The following is a 16,403-nucleotide window of genomic DNA, read 5'->3' as shown; positions in this document are numbered from 1 at the left end:
ATACGCATTTTCCTTAAATTGTATGGTTTCTCACCTACAGCTTTTTTCTAGACGTTTCAACAATAAAAATTACGTCCATAATTCATTAAGGTATAAGTCCTAACATTTTTACTGTGGATCAAAATCACTGAAATTCCCGAAACCATATACGCATAGCAATGACATTGGACCAAACACGACACAGTATGCTTTTATTTCTTTTTACCCACACAGTTAAAAAAAAACCAGATCCTGATTTAATCCTGACTTGCCGTAGATTTTGATGTTGGAGGGTTTTCCTGCATACACTCGTTTAAGCAGATTTCGATTTGCGCAGCATTGGAACAACGTTGAAAACATTTCTGAAATATTGTTCGCAGAAAACATAACATAAGAGAAGGATTAGGGTTTTCTATAATTACGTGCACCATGTTTTTTTCCCAAAATTCAGGCTCAATAATCACTCATAGCTTTGATTTAGCTCTAACCATTGTTCTAAGAATCAGTAGAAACGACTTCAAAAAATTAAATCGAAAATAAAAAATATTAGGAAACTTTTAAAAAGCAGGCTGACAGCTGTGTTCCTAGTTGTTCCCAAAAAAGACGGACCAAAAGTGACTTTTTTTTTCCTATTTCGTTTGACCAGTAAGGTGCAACCTTATCATGAAATGTTAACCTTTTTGTTTCCCCTTTAGCCCAAACCATTAGTCTATCAGTTTCTCAATTTTATTCACATTCATCTTGAACTAAAAAAAAACATTGTGCACATATTTACGGAAATATCTATAGTTAGGAAATGTTAGAAGTATTCAAGAGGAAGGAACGTTACTTCGAGATCATCGTCGTCCTTTTCTTCATGAGCTTGAGTGAAAGTTGAGACCAGCATTAACATAAGCAACACAACGTTGATCATCCTCATCCTGAAATAGACATCTGGATGGTACAAGAGAAGTAAGGAGTGTTAATGGTCGTAGAAGCTTGAATCCAGAACTGCTTCATCAGCCGATAGTGAAATATTGAAAAAAAATGTGGAAAGAAGGTTATCGACGGCTCGTTCGAGTTTTCCTTAAACACGAGGGAATTCACCAGGTGCCGACAAACCCAAGTTGATTTTGGAGTAACATTTGCATGATTTGTACGATAATTATTACACCATTTAATAATAAAATAATCATGCAAGCGTTGAAAGAGGTATATTTGTAAGATAAAAAGGAGTTTTTTTTTTCCTTTGGTAATCTAGTACTTCCGAGAGAATGGGATTTCGAGAAAACTGATTCGTTGTAGCTCTTTATGTCTTTAAACCCTTTTAAAATTCACAAATAACGGTTTTTTTTTGCACGCCTCGGTGATATTGGTGATACTGAAGTGTTGAAACGAGAAGAGAAAAATGAGAAGAAAAAAATAGATTTAGTAGAGATGTGTGTTTTACTATATGTGTGTGTTACTATTACTAGCACTATTTCGTCCCTTAATTTTTAAAATATCAGAGAAAAATAGCAAATTCAAAGATGACACAGTGAACATCATTATCATGAAAGATGAAGCTAAAGCCAGAAAAATCAAGATAACCTATTCAAATCCGCGCATGCTCATTTCTGCAGCTTACTAAGCCACCTTGAAGAAAATTGCCGTGCGACCCAACCTCGCGCTTAAATGCTATAACACAATTTGTGTTCCGCTGCACTCACGCACAATCGGAAACAAGCGCAATTTAAAGCATGAAATATGAGCTGAACGTTTCCTTAAAAAATGTATTTAGGTATTCATGCATAATTCAATGAAATAGTTCAGTCGTCTCACTTCTTATTCTTCCAGTTCTCCGATTAAATGAAATTATGAGGGGACAAAAGGAGAAAAGTAAAAAAAGGTAAGTAAAAAGAGTACTCTCAATCATAAGACATTATATTCAAATAGTTTAATATCTTTACTGAAGCGAAAACATAACTAGTCTTTTCCTCGACTCGATTTTTTTTTCAAGAGTTGACTGGCGACCACAGGGACGCAGATTTTCTTCTTCTGGAATTTTCAGGAAACGAACCTATAATGTAAATACATTCTTAATGTATTCTTCTTTCTCTTCTCTGTATTAGTGTTCATCGACGGCTTATTACGCAGACAATGTGCCGTATGGCAGCGCGCGTCAGGTATGCGCAGGCATACGCGCAGTGTCTGAGCACGAGCGAACACGTTGTGAGGTGCATCGTGGGAAAATTCGGTCGCGAAGGTTTTTTCATACGCCGTCTTTGCAGGATGATTGGGAAGAATTAAGGGTATTCAGACTCGCCATCTACATCTCTAACTTTATGCCTTCGTGGAAGTATCACAACACCGTCAATTTCGTGCTATCGCCGCCTTTGAACTCATAGACCTATGTTTAGGTAATTCCGATTATAACGTGACTTACTTGATTTAAAGGCATCACCCCACGAATCTGGGGTGGCGTGGGTTTAAGGTGGGTTATGCCTATATGGAGTCGTAGATTATGGAGAGAAGGGAGAGAAGGAAGATGCAACACGTGCACAAGGCCGGCGCGCCCCAATCGAACTCGTTGCAGAAAATAGCGCGCCGGAACGCTTGAAGTCGTATTTTGCGGTCCGTTTTTTACGGCAATTAGGAAGAAATTGACGGAATCACCCTCCTCTCCACAATCTACGACCCCGTATAGGAACTCTCCATCCGCGCCACCCCAGATTCTTGGGGTGACGCCTTTAATCGGCGGGCTGATATTATCGCCCAACGCGATTGCCCGCATCTTGACCGAGGTGTGTCGTTCTTGAACATATAGTAGGGTCAAAAAGACATCAAGCACGGTGCAACTGCGTACGCCGCTTCTCTCGAGGCGGTGCGGCGGAGCGTAGCGGTTAGGAGTGTACTGTAACCCATGCTGCCAGCTAGAACCCGAAGAACTCCTCAGATCTCGTTGAACGAGGCGATCTGCTGGTCTCCTTAATATATATGACCAAAGAAGCGAAGACGATTTACTTTAGCATCCTTCGATGGCGGTGCAAGATGTTAATATCTTCCACGTGTCATCCGCCGGGATACCACATCAATTTCTGCGTAAAAATCTTCTTTGTGGCATATTTTAGACGAAAAGTAGCTAAGCAGCCATCTAAGCAGCTTCCTTTCCGAGCAATCAAGCCTCTTCATCACCGTAGACGGTCCTGCCCAAGCCTCCGATCCGTACATCACGATGAAGCGAATTGCGGATAGAAAGATTCGCAGCTTATCTTCGTTGGTGATGGGAGTCGACCACAGATATTTCGCTAAGGAGTTAAATGCAGAAATAGCTTTAGCGCATCTTTGCTGAACATCTCTCTGGTAGATGCCGTTGTTCTTCAGTGCACAGCCCAGTGGAAGTCATGTAACAGAACTCATCGACGAGTTCGACCGATTGTCCGTTCACCCTGACTCCTGTTCGAGGTATCGAAGAAACCAACTTCCGCTCGCACTTATCAGGGCGTAGACGCAGCCCATAGGCTGTTCAATGTATGGGAATCTTGCCCGATATAACTTTGCACGCACGTTCCAATGCGTACAATCAAATGCCTGATTGCGTTTAGCGAAAGCAGGGCCACCAGTCAGAGCCAGGTAGCAATCAGACTCGTATACGCGGGCCGGCCGTATACGGATTACTACATATTCCATGTATATTTCTTAGCAGTATCGCCGATTGCCCCAAGAACAACGTTCCCTTTAATCCCACACGTTACGAAAAGAGGAATTCGATCATCAATACCGACATGACATCGATATTCAACCTTTTCCTCGCATTCCTCCATTCCTCATCATGGGAGCAGCATAGTAAGGCGCGCAATTGAACAGTTTAACACTCAAGTTTGAGGTGCACTTCGTCTCTGAGTGTTCGCAGAAATTCGCCAGGAACGGACACACAATATGGATCTTCATATGCATAGCATAATTCTTAACATAACATAAAACGTTAGAGATCCATTTTCCGAAACGTTACTTGCAAGAAAAGTTTTTACAGCTACCTTTTCCAGTGCCTATTCATCATCCACTTTTATTACTGTTCGTAAGAGGCGTACTCTCGATGCCTATCGTCCACGGGTGCAAATAATAGAACCTTATACAGTACTGTGCCTTTCAGAGTAACAATGTTCTCGAGTTGAAAAATATTATACTGCCATTACATCGCCCAGTTCCATTCTAGTTCAGGAAGAGTCTTCAAGTCGAACATGTGGACTCCGTGTGCACCAAAATGAATTCTCTTTCCAGTGCTACTGCAAGAGTCAACAAAAGATAAAGAAAGGGGAGCTCAAAAATACCAAAGCAAAAGTTTATCAATGAAGCGAATGAAAGGGCAAGTTTAATCTATGTACTTTTGAAAACAATATATTATATTAAGACAAGGTGAAACCATCGATCTCTCCCTACAGAAAAAGTGCCGCAACTACATTTAACCTCAAAACTACCTGAACGCTAATGCAATTAGACAGGTAGTTGCGCAAATCCAAATGGGACCCACGTTTGCTTCAGTCGGACATCTGTGATGAATGAGGCCCCTCTCGCCTTCGAGTGCAAACGCAATCAAAGCAAAGCAAAGGGACATAAGTGTCACTCCAGCAAGGTCCAGAACACTAACGTCTTTACAATCATTAATAATATGTTGGATGCGAAGCCATTTAAATATCATATTCGTGCCTAGCAACAGATTTGCTTCTGCACATCATTATCACCATTTTGGATTTAAGCTAAGCCATGTACACGAACAGCTCGTCACAAATTACCTCGTCTAGTAAAGCATTTCTCATCTCCTTCGCACTTCACACCACAGAATACAACCTGCAGTTGCAACCACACATAAAGATGCCTCTACATAGTTCAAACCCAAACCAGAGATTTAAAATGATGAAGATTGTATCTTCAACGTCCTTTCCGATGAAGAAGTAGGGCCAAAGTTCTTGTTCACCGTACCTGTGTACGCAAAATCTGGAATAATGGACGCGGCACAATCAAGACAATACGATTTTTATGCGCTAGCAATGTAACAATTAATAAAACAACAAGGTTGATACAACCACGTGTTCTAACCAACACGCAAAAAAAAAGAAGAAAAGAGAAATAGACGGACTAAAACCAACTAAGCAGCGCGCACATGTGTGCATGCGTGCATATATGCTTGCTTTCTAACATCTTTTTTGTAGATCAAATACTGTGTCATCATTCTCGGCTAAGCGTCGCTACAAAGTGAACACTCTAATACTCAAGACCAAGAATTTTCTTAACCAATCTTAATTACAAACAAGTCTACATGGTATATAATATAAACAAACGGTCAGGTTAACAACGTTAGCAAAACATGAAAACAGTCGAATACAAAGAAAATACATGAATTTCGGAACTCCGTGACATAATCATCATACATCTGCTGTGGCGGACAGTGTTCAGGGCGAGTGGAAATTGGGAAGAACGAAAACTGATGCCGGTCTTACTCTGCTGACAATATACAAATACAACTCTACAAACTACTAATTAAAACATATAAGCGATAGAAAATCTGTCGCTGAGCACTGCACGAAAACAGTAAAATGAACATTACGGGGTAGTGTATAGCTATGTGAAAGACAAGTTCGCAGCAGTCCACATTCTGCTCTGGAATGCAGCGAACTTGTTGACGGAAAACCAATGAAGACATCGCTCGCCTTTCTTTACATCACTGCGGGATTAACGTTTGCAACCTGCATTCCGGTCATGTCGTACTGTGGGTGCTGGTGCTGTGCATGATTGTACTGTTGTTTTTGAAAGTATTTCTCCAATTTTGCTGCAATAAAAACTTATGCGCTCGCTAGTGTTAGACACAAACCTGGCATTTTCTAATCTTTCGACTTATAAAAGTAGCTGAACATGTTTGAAAATTTTGACATCTCATCTCCAGATAAGTACGTAAAAACAAGGCTCAAAGCAATGAAATGTACACCTAGAAGAAGAAGAAATAAAATGTACAACAACTCACTGATTATATGTTTTCCATAACTGTACTTTCGTAGAACAGGTATATGAGGCTTTATTGCATACATCATTTTTTTGCGATACACCGGATCAGCGATATCTAACATCTTCTGTACAACATAGTTGGCAAACTGATCTTTCATCATCAGTAGTATTGGCGGTTGTGGGCTGAGAAAATTAGAAACAAAAATTTGAATATACAAAAAGTATTCTCATAACACTGCGAACTCTGGATGCGACCTAAAATGAAATAAACTCACTCATTAGGTGTACCGCAGACTTCATCGATCAAAAGAGTCTTGTGATGGCTACCAGCACAAATCAGACATTTCTCGATAACATTCGACGCAAATTTATGCTGAGCATACCGTAGAACATTACCTGCTACCTGAAAGATATAATATAGACAAGTTCTATTTACCATTTGGCATTACGTAACCAAATTTGACAAATTAAGGAAGCATATAATCTTGAGCTTCTCACCTCTTGTACGATCCTGTCCCTATCTTGATTACTTCCATGCTCGATGACGTGCTGTACTACATAGTTACCGTACTGATCAACAATTAAAGTGCTCATATTCGCGTGTAGGGCTTCCAAAACAGGACGTTTCTGTTCTTCGGAACAATGCTCCAGCACTCTTTGGATTACTCTGCACCCGTACGGATGCATCGAGAGCTGTGTGATCTAAGAGTGAAAGATTAAAGGTCGAACGTTTGTCGATGTCATGCTTAAATCCATAGATGTGATAGTCGGAGCCGGTGCTCTGACCCCTTCACTTTTGAACAGTTGGGGAAGGGACCTCCTTCACTTTTAAACGGGTTTTAAATTACCCCCTTCACTTTTGGTTGGCGAAAGGACCCTCTTCACTTCAGCTGCACCCGGTGAGCTAAACCCCCTTCACCTGAGGAGGGCCCGGCTTCTCCCTATCGCACCCATACTTAAACCCTTCGTGACTTACCGTGTCAGGACCATTCTTCGTGAACGTGTTAATGATGAATTGAAGGCGTTCTGGCTTCACTTTTTCAATAACTTTCTGTACTACATGATTGCCATTCTGATCTTTGACGCATTTGAGAACCTGATTAGATCAAATATTCATTGCTCGTGTTCAGAGTTGGAAATCAGATAACTTGCTCACGTGTCCCTCCATCTCTTTGAGTATTTCCAACTGCAAGGACTCATCAATTGACTCCATTGCCTTTTGAATTACTCGACATCCATACATTTGTAGTGCCAAGTTCATCACATTCCCTTTCAGCGACCGTCCCAGTGCTGCCTTTTGCTCCGGTGTACCAAACTCGAAGAATTTCTCCAAAAACCACTATCACAACCGAACAAACTCGCATAAACTTCAAAATACGCCTACCTGAATTACGTAATTCCCGAACACGTCCACCATGAGAGCATGAGCATTTGCTAGCACTTCGTCAAACAACAGCTGTTTCTCTTTTACAGACGCTCGTTCCAGTTTCTGTTGGATAAACCTGAAATAAAAATGAGACAAGTGCAAAATGTAGAAAAATTGGAGCTAAGACCATTAGTACTGACAAACTGAAGAGAGATTTGAAGAAAAAAAGCAGAGAAAAATCTGACTTCAGCAAAAATGCAAAACTCTAAAACGGCTAGAAAAAGCAACAAAATTGTGAGAGCAAACCTCGATCCATGCTGGTCCTTGGCAAATTCCACAACATGGGACAGGATGTCTGTAATCTGTAGAGGAGGTGTTCGGTTATTGCGAAAATCTTCAAGAATATGGCTTCGATTTCCTGCCATCCTGTAACACATAATTTCATAAGAAAGGCAAAAAGTAGTTTAACGTGTGGAGCCGAAGTTGTACGAAGTAAAGTGGAAATTTCCTAAATAACTTTGTGTTAGGGAGCAAAATGGTGGCAGATACGTTAGGAATAGGACACTGATAACCACTAACTCTAAGTAGAACAAAATTTGCACCGATCGATTCGCGTTCAGAATTCCGAGATGTTGGATTAAAATAATGAGAAGCGGGTTTCAAACAATTTCACAACCACTTAAGACAGTTTTCGCTTACCGGATTCATCATAAGGAAAAGGGGAACTATAAATGAAAAAATCTATATATACATGCTCATTAATTTTCGGAAAGTGGGGTAAAATGTAGCTGAGAGAAGGGGGGGGGGGGGGGGACACAGCGGCGCCTTGACTTCTGGAAGTAGATATCTAAATCAATCGGGGCCCTAGCACCTAAGGCTTAGTTTTGGAAAATCTGTGACATGTAAGCTAAAGTTACTAAGAGAAAAATATAAGATAGAGCGTCCAAATAGGGGCGCCACTGAGCGCGTCCCTCCCACCTCCCCAAACCACATTTACCCCGAAAAGTGTGGCTGCAAATAATTATTGCGAAACTATAGCGAAACTAATACTATCTAACCTTGGTCCACTCTCATCCATTAGTCGTCTCTGATGCATCCCACTGAAGGGCGACACATTGTTCGGCTGTGGCTGCGTGTTGAAGAATGGTGCACGTGACCCACCATATCCTGACAAGGTGCTTCCAGGAGCCAGACTCATATTCTGTATACCATTCATCGCACTACCTAAAAATTCAAAATCTTTGTTGGATGAGTAGGAAATCAGATAGCAGCCTAACTTACCAAAGAATGTAGGGCTGTTACCGAGAGTCGGTGTTTGTGGGTTGGACTGATTGTATTGCATATACATCATATGTGGAGCAGCCAGATTTGGAAGCGCATTAGATCCGCCTTAACAATGATGGAACTAATTAGTACTAAAAGAGCAGATTTCCCAACAATGGTTCACCTGGAAATGGTTGGTCCGGACGCAAAGGACTTGTGATCTGCGGTCCACCGATTGACAAGTTTGAGAGGCTGTTTGTCACACCGAGCATTGGATTCTGATACGGAAACGGAGGTGAGGTGGAGAACATATTGGTTGACACAGCTCCTGGACCGCCAATGGGCATTCCTGCAGGAAAAGCAACCACAAACATATACTCGACTCAAAGTGTGTGCAGCTAGTTACCTCCGCCTTTCTTTATGCACTCATCGCTAGTCGATGTTGTCGGTGGCTGATGAGATGGGTACATGCCACTCCACGCTCCGTATCCGAACCCAGGCGCAGCAGGAGACCCGGAGCTGAACGGCATCGCAGTATTTCCACCGATGACATGGCCCCCTTGGAATAGGAATGGAGCCATCTGAAATTAGATCTTGGCCGATTAAGAACTTAGCAATCCGAAGAGTAGCAGCACTCTCAAGCTGTGCAATAAGCTTGAGATTATCAAGGATTCTTTAGTATTAGAAATGGTAGAGCCTTGTCGCCAATAAAGTTTCAGAGACTTATTTTATCACTTGCAAACCAAGATGCGATAGTCGACATAGTCGGAGTCGGCGCTCCAACCCCTTCACTTTTAAACGGTTGGTGAAGGGACCCTTTCCCTTTGGATGGTTGGCGAAAAGCAGCAAAAATACAAAACTCATACACATTGAAGAGACACTTCCATAAACAACGTGTACCGACACGCAAAAAAAAAACCCTTCGATGCGTCTTCCGAATGATGATGTTTGAACAACACGAATGAAAACATCAACAACTTGCAAGGTTCTCCTAAAATTCAAGAGAGGATCACAGCTCGAAAAGCCTCCCCACCCGCTTTTCCCTTATTTATAGCTCAACTAAATGAAAACAGCAAGCGCAAAACGAGAAGGATGTTCTTGAGCTTGATTAAAATCATGAAACCTGCTATGCTGCTACAAATACGTAGTGAAAACAAAAAAAAAAGAAAATAAAGCCAAAAACAAATGAATTTACCTGGAAATCCGGTGTGCCTCCTGGTGCTTCTGCAGTTGAAGGATTGAACATGGGAACACCATATGGAATCGGCAGACCTACAGGTCCGGTATCGTTCCTTTTGTCTTCACTTAAACGGTAACAAGTTTCATAAACACCAAACTCATACCCAGATACTAAGAAGAAAGAAAATTTCTAGAAACAAATAACCTACCTTTTTCCATCGATTATACGCAACGAAACTTCACCTCTCGTACTAGGGGGACCCTATAACAAAATTCAAAAATGATGCACCCGATCTGCTTGTAATAAATAAAGCTAACACAATATGAACATCTAGTACTTGACATTGATTTTACCAAGTAGACAGCTTAGTTCGCATATTTCGAATTGAAAAAACACTAATGTTTTCGATCGCCAGCGATATAGCGACACTTCGCTCGCCGCTAAGATGAAAAGCAAAAGCGAGAGATGGAGAGAGTGCAGCTGACAACTATTCTCCAAAACGAGCCATATTAGTCCGCAACGAAACTTTCTAGAACTTACGAATTTTGCATTCACTGATGCCGGCGATCCACTAAGCACATTGTCTACGACCATCTGCAACACGCCCGGTCCATAAGATTCCGAATGTGGGGAAGCCGCTTGACTAGCGTTATTCGCGTTCGCAACCATGATTGGTTTGCTAACGGAATGATCTGAAAGATTTTCTCTTACATAGGTTACAATGAAAGGCTTCAAATTTGGACTATTTCAAATTAATCATTGAACAAAAATTTTCATCACTGCAAACACATGATTTCTTACACTTTTCATAACAACAACACCATCTTATTATGCCTTTCAAAATTTCATGTCGTACTACTTGCTGAATCAACCTGGTTGCACACTAAGCTGCTTCAGCATCTCTGTATTCGGAAGTAAAGAACTTCCACTTTTCCTCACGCTACCTCTCCACATACATTGCTAACATCCACCTGCGATAAGCTTCACATCTTCCGAAGAAATTTCTGCTATTTTAAGAGATAGATTAAACTGCTCATAAATTTTCAACAACTTCTTACTCATTAAGATCTTGACACAATTGACATGAAACAAAATCTTCCCTGCATTTCTACTTCTGTGACACAGCAATACTATCTTCACATATGATTAACAGAAGTACATGTACAGTGCACCGAGAGCACTGGACGCTGCTCAGCTCCATCACATTTCCTCAAAAATCAGGGAAAGGGCATTTCAAATAGCCAAAATAATTCTTGAGAGAGCGCACTGATTAGGTATGAGGACATTTGAACCAAACGAATCAAAGCACCAAGGCGAAGCGCAAAAATATCCTACTCCATTCTTTTACTTCTGTACAATATCATGACGAATGGATTGAATGTGTATTGAACGCCATTGTATTTGACAAACTGGTTACGGAATCCCTTCCTAATTAGAATCAATCCAAGTATAAAATTACTTGAAAGTTGTTTTTGTCGTTCACCTTTTGCCTTATGGCTGCTTCCTAATAGTTTACTTCCTTCTCTAGAAAGTCCCGTCTTCATTTCAATTTCAACTTAAAAAAGTAAAGCTGTTCTAAAAGATTACGAAAAAAAAATTAAAGAAATATCAATAATCAGCATACCAACGCGTCCTGGCGGTACTCCATTCCAAACATTGGGATTGAAACCATTCGACCACTGTGGTTCAGCCATTTAAAATTCTTCGCTCTTCGTGAATTTCCTTGGCAAACCAGTGAAAGATACAGAATATAGCAACACTACTGTACAATGTTAGTAGAGAAAATGTTTCTGTACAGTATATACAAAGAAGCGAAGTTCCGAAAAGGTGTTGCAGTGATTAGGCTTCGATTGTTGCAGCTCAACAGTGATTCGCTTCACAGAATAAAACAATCACCAGAGCGAGTCGAACACGGCAGAAGAAATTATCCCACCAGAAGTAGTGGAGAGGCTATATACAAACTAATCTGAAAGGAGTCCTCTTTAAGTGGGCACAGGAAGAAAAAACAGAGGCGACGTTAATTATCCGTTCAACCACGGTGAAAGAAACAAAAATACACTTGAGAAAACGAGGGAGCTCAGTTGTAATCGTAATTCCTTCAGCTGGGCTGTTCCCATTCCACATTTACAGAAAGGTAAAGAAATAGCTGGTAATCGATTCAACTGCATAGGAGCAAAACAGCTCCCAATCAAAACGAATTTTTCCGATACAAACCAAAAAAGAGGAGTCGAACATCTCCCTAAGTCTTTCAAAGAAAGTTCCCGAAAAAATATCAACTGTAATTCGAGCAACTTGCGTTGGCATGCGGTAGTAACATATGAAAACTACTAGTAACGAAAGAACTGAAAGTTATGAATAGGAGTGCAGGGAAGCTCAATATCTTTTTCTTATTAAAGAGTTACAAGTATTCGAAGCTTCAGTAATTCACTAGAACAACCCATATACGACCTACGAGAACGGATACTGTTATATGGTTTCGACAGAACTCCATAAAATACCGGTTCTCTCAATAGGTGAGACACAATTCATTATTCTACTCATAGAAGCAAGAAATGGTTCCAGGTTGACGAATGAGAAGTGTTCTGATTTTCTAAACAACTTCGTAGCAACGAATTCCTTGAACCGCGCAGTTTGATTTCAGTAGTCTTTCTGGAAGAGATACACTACTAAAAGGTATGCTAGAATCTTGTAGAGGGAACCATTCGGAATAAAATCCTAGCGGATAGTCTTTGGACGGTAGCTTTCCGTAGCTAGAAGGAGAAAGTGGTCTAACAGTATTTCAATAATGGAAGATCCACATAACGAAATAACCAAAAAGGAGACTTTTACAGAAATCAACACAATTAGTGTAGAGTTACAAAGAAATTAGTGGCTCTTCCACTCCTACGACGTATGACTCACAAACTGGTAAAAACTAAATAGCAAATGTGTTCGAAACAAAAATCCACCGCATTTTCCCTCCAAAAACGCTGTCCACACTAGAAACATCTCCTAATTCCTAAGAGGAAAATCAACCAAATAGCGTTCTAGTGCAAAGTATTTCGAAAGTTACGAAGATCGGATTCAGTTTTCACAAAACTGCCCAGTATTCAATAATTTCACAAAATCGAAACTCACGGACACACGCAGGCACTGGAAGTGAAAGGTAAGCGCCGTAAAACTTGAAACCACCTATAGGAAAAAATTTGGGCCTCGGCGAGACTCCGACGAAGCGCCCGAAAAACAAATACGCAATGGCAGCGTCGCAGACTCGTACCGGAAGCATCGCGTGGGCATCGCGCGCGATGGCACACGGCACGACCGATACGGCGACGGCCGCGCGACGCGACATCGCACCGCCGTTGCCGTGGCAGCGTGGGGGCGACGGTGTTTGACGTGTAGTTGGCTGAAATGAATGCGTCGTTCACCGACTAGCGCCGTTCGAGAAAGTGCAAGTTTTTTCTTCATATGTATACATAGTTGTGCGTGATGGTGGATCGTTTTCGATGCATTTGTTCGCTAATTGATTGATTTGCAGAAGAATGCCCTTAGGAGATGTCACGTGCACGCGAGTAACTCGATCTACATTACGGATTACAAGTGAAAGCGGGAGCGAAACTATGTGAATCAGCCGATCAGGTCCGGTGACGCGTTTGAACCGCACCACGGAACTCACTATCAGTCTGGGACGGCGCCAAGGTAAACGGACGAAAACACGCTACGACCGTCGCTTATCAGCGTGATGCACGTACTCCAAGCGTAATGCCAGAAACCACCGATTCGAATAGGATGTAAGAACAATACATAATTTCTAGATTCTCTGTTAGCCCGAGTAATGAGTTACGTACACTTGTGAATCATTCGGAATCGTTTTTTCTCTCACCTCCTCCCACGGGGATACGTACGTAGGGCAAGAGTTCAACAGACAGGGCGCATTTCGCAACATACATACATCTCCCTCGATTCTCTCGAACTGTGGCGGGAATGCATGGATCGGATGTAATCAAACACATCAAACACGTGCCGCTATATCGAATAAACATAGCATATGAGCAGGAAATTATCGACGTAACCACTGGACGTGATATACTCATCAACGTGTGTTACTTGCCATTTCAATCTTCTTTGGTATCGACGAGAAAGAGCAGCTCAAGGAGGTCATTGCGCAAACGTCAAGTCTTGTTTTTCATTCAAGGTCATGACTTGATAAGAATCAATCGAATAACTGGCCGAAGACAGACTAGGGAGTAAAATCAATGGAAGAAAAAATCTCGAGAGATCGATACCTCCGAAATGAGTAAGATCATTGGTGGATCCACGAACGATTAAGAACGTGATGATCAAAAACAGTGCTAAATTTGTCAACTTGATATCGATATTATCTTATGGCACACCGTCATCAGTCTTTGCCAAACAGGTGCAAACTCAGTTGCTCTCCAAATATAGAATGAGTATTTGATTGTAGACGGAAAGGTGGTACTTTTAAGGAGCCAGTAAGTGGCCATTGACCAAAGAACCCGACACGAGAAGAACAAATGGAGACATTTTGCGGACTACTACAAGAGTGCAGAATGGCTCAGAAAACGCTTAAACGGGCATGGACGACTACTAGAATGATTGGAGACCTTTTTCATTCAACAGTTGGCGAAAGGCAGCTGCACTCTTTTACGCAAGAATCTGAACAACGAAAAATTATTGGAGGAGTGAATATAAGCCTTTTTGAAGAAGTAGAAGCAGATAGTTGTAAACTTTAAAAAGTTACGAACTTCAAAGGAGACTTTTAAAGTTGAAGGCCAAAAAAAATGTCAGGAGAAATCCAGTGGATCTGTCTGATCCTCAGCACTTAGAATATTACTCTAGATAAGATGAACGGAGAAATCTTTTTCTGTGGAACTTTTCTGCGCAACTTTCGTCATGCCTAGTTCCTAGTGCGATAAACCAGTGTCTGTTTTATGTTACTTTAAAGTAACACAGTCACTCTGACCATGTTCAATCCGAGAATTGACCCGTGTTAAAAAATGGTGACTCATCCTGTCAGACGTCATGAACCCTGATGGTACGTAATCATTTTACTGTTAGTCATCATAGGTGATCTGCTGTTTATTATGTTGTAAATCTCGATGATGCCATCAAAAGTTGCATCGTAGCTGAATTCGAACACTCTTGACCTCGCGGAGTTATAGAGTAGGTGTAGACAGAAAAGCTCAGAAGATCGAGTATTGGAGTGGAATGGAAATTTTGAGAGGCGAATATTGGCTTACTAGCCATATTTGAACCCGACCGAACATCATAGTTAGAATATTGCAGGTCGAATCCAGCACTGCAATTCAGACACATCTATTCGAATGCCTTTTCGAAAAAAACCTCCTCTGTTCGCATATTTCAATAATCGCGTATTCGAATGATCAACAACAGGGTATTCGAATGCGGTTATTTCCGAAGAGTGAAATGTTAGCCATTCGCTCGAGCTCTTCAAACCTGACCATACGTTAGTCGAGTATTATAGTATTCGAACGTAATTGTCGAATATCTCAGCTTTCTAGTATTTGCAAAGACAGTTGCTCATTCTCGTTCTTTTTGTCGCGTTCCTTTGTGTGTTCGTCAGTGTTTCTTAGAATGTTGCTATTGACATGATAGTGCCGCTGTAACATTTGGAACAATCACATGTAGTCAGCCCCAAATGTACAATTTTATGAGTATTTCTCTTCAAAGACAAAAGAAAAACGGAACAACAGAATATCGATATCAAGTGTCAATGTCTCGTGAAATTTCAACAAGTAATGGTGACTCCTGAATCTGCATTGCAGAGAGCAGTAAGGACAGTTAGGGAGGGATATAAACGACGTAAAGCCTGGTGGAACTGCGCAAGCGATTGCGCTCACAGTGGGGCGGTGAAGGTGGCGGTTGCGATCGAGGCAGGACCTTTGCTAGCTTCTCACGTACTGCAGAGATCAGTGCAGCTAGTGAGAGTCTCAGCCCGATCGCAAGCACTAGCTGCGCCGCTTACGTAATACCACCATGCTTTAGGTTGCTCTGGATCGACTATGGGGAAAAATGTAGTTGGGGAGGGGCGGGGGCACTCAGTGGCGCCCTTATTTCATACGCATACACATTTGAGAAAGTTCGACGACAACAATTCCTTTTCACGATGCAGCTTCTTCAGTGTACGGGTCTTCATTCATGTTCGCTATACTTTAGGTTTGATTTTTTGCTTGTGTTTCCGTTGAATTTCTTAGAATCGTGTAATCTGCACTTCATATTCTTGATGCTATTGTTCTCCTAAAGTTCACAGGCACATCATGACTATTAGCCCACAGCTGTCTTCACCCTTAGGCATTTGCCAATGCTGTTCCAGTATAATTGCCTGACGATCTGTCGTTCAACAGCGCTCTCTTACAGTGGCCGTGATGTGACAACCTACGGGTTAAAAAACGTGGTATGAACCATCACTTGTCTTCGCAATAACTAGTAACACCTCTTTTCAAACTTTCTAACCCTCAGATTGCGAGCTAGGAGAACTGTGATGAACAGAGTGGGACTCAAATTCTCATCTTTTGGAAGTTTTGTCTTTTTTACTTTTTTCTCGTTGCTCACTCTCCAGTTAGAAAGTTTACGGTCATGTTGCAATATCTGCATAATTCTTCAAGATTGAAGAGCATATCGAAATTATTCTTTGCG

At 41.4% G+C, this 16,403-nt stretch overlaps 1 protein-coding gene across 1 annotated transcript; it reads right to left on the bottom strand.

Annotated features, from left to right (window-relative positions):
• Nucleotides 1-5,651: 5,651 nt before the first annotated feature.
• On the bottom strand, nucleotides 5,652-11,440 carry RB195_016544 (uncharacterized protein; the record flags this gene model as incomplete). Its single annotated transcript, XM_064183123.1, has 16 exons — nucleotides 5,652-5,764; nucleotides 5,957-6,120; nucleotides 6,213-6,340; nucleotides 6,436-6,639; nucleotides 6,914-7,033; nucleotides 7,094-7,264; nucleotides 7,322-7,439; nucleotides 7,610-7,729; nucleotides 8,362-8,527; nucleotides 8,585-8,692; nucleotides 8,751-8,915; nucleotides 8,973-9,147; nucleotides 9,762-9,870; nucleotides 9,955-10,007; nucleotides 10,287-10,438; nucleotides 11,371-11,440. 16 exons carry the CDS (start codon nucleotides 11,438-11,440, stop codon nucleotides 5,652-5,654), a joined length of 2,136 nt encoding a protein of 711 aa, XP_064039004.1.
• Nucleotides 11,441-16,403: the final 4,963 nt, after the last annotated feature.

The sequence above is a fragment of the Necator americanus genome, chromosome II (assembly GCF_031761385.1).
Source record: "Necator americanus strain Aroian chromosome II, whole genome shotgun sequence".
Taxonomy (NCBI): domain Eukaryota; kingdom Metazoa; phylum Nematoda; class Chromadorea; order Rhabditida; family Ancylostomatidae; genus Necator; species Necator americanus.
This window is presented reverse-complemented; position numbering and strand designations above follow the sequence as displayed.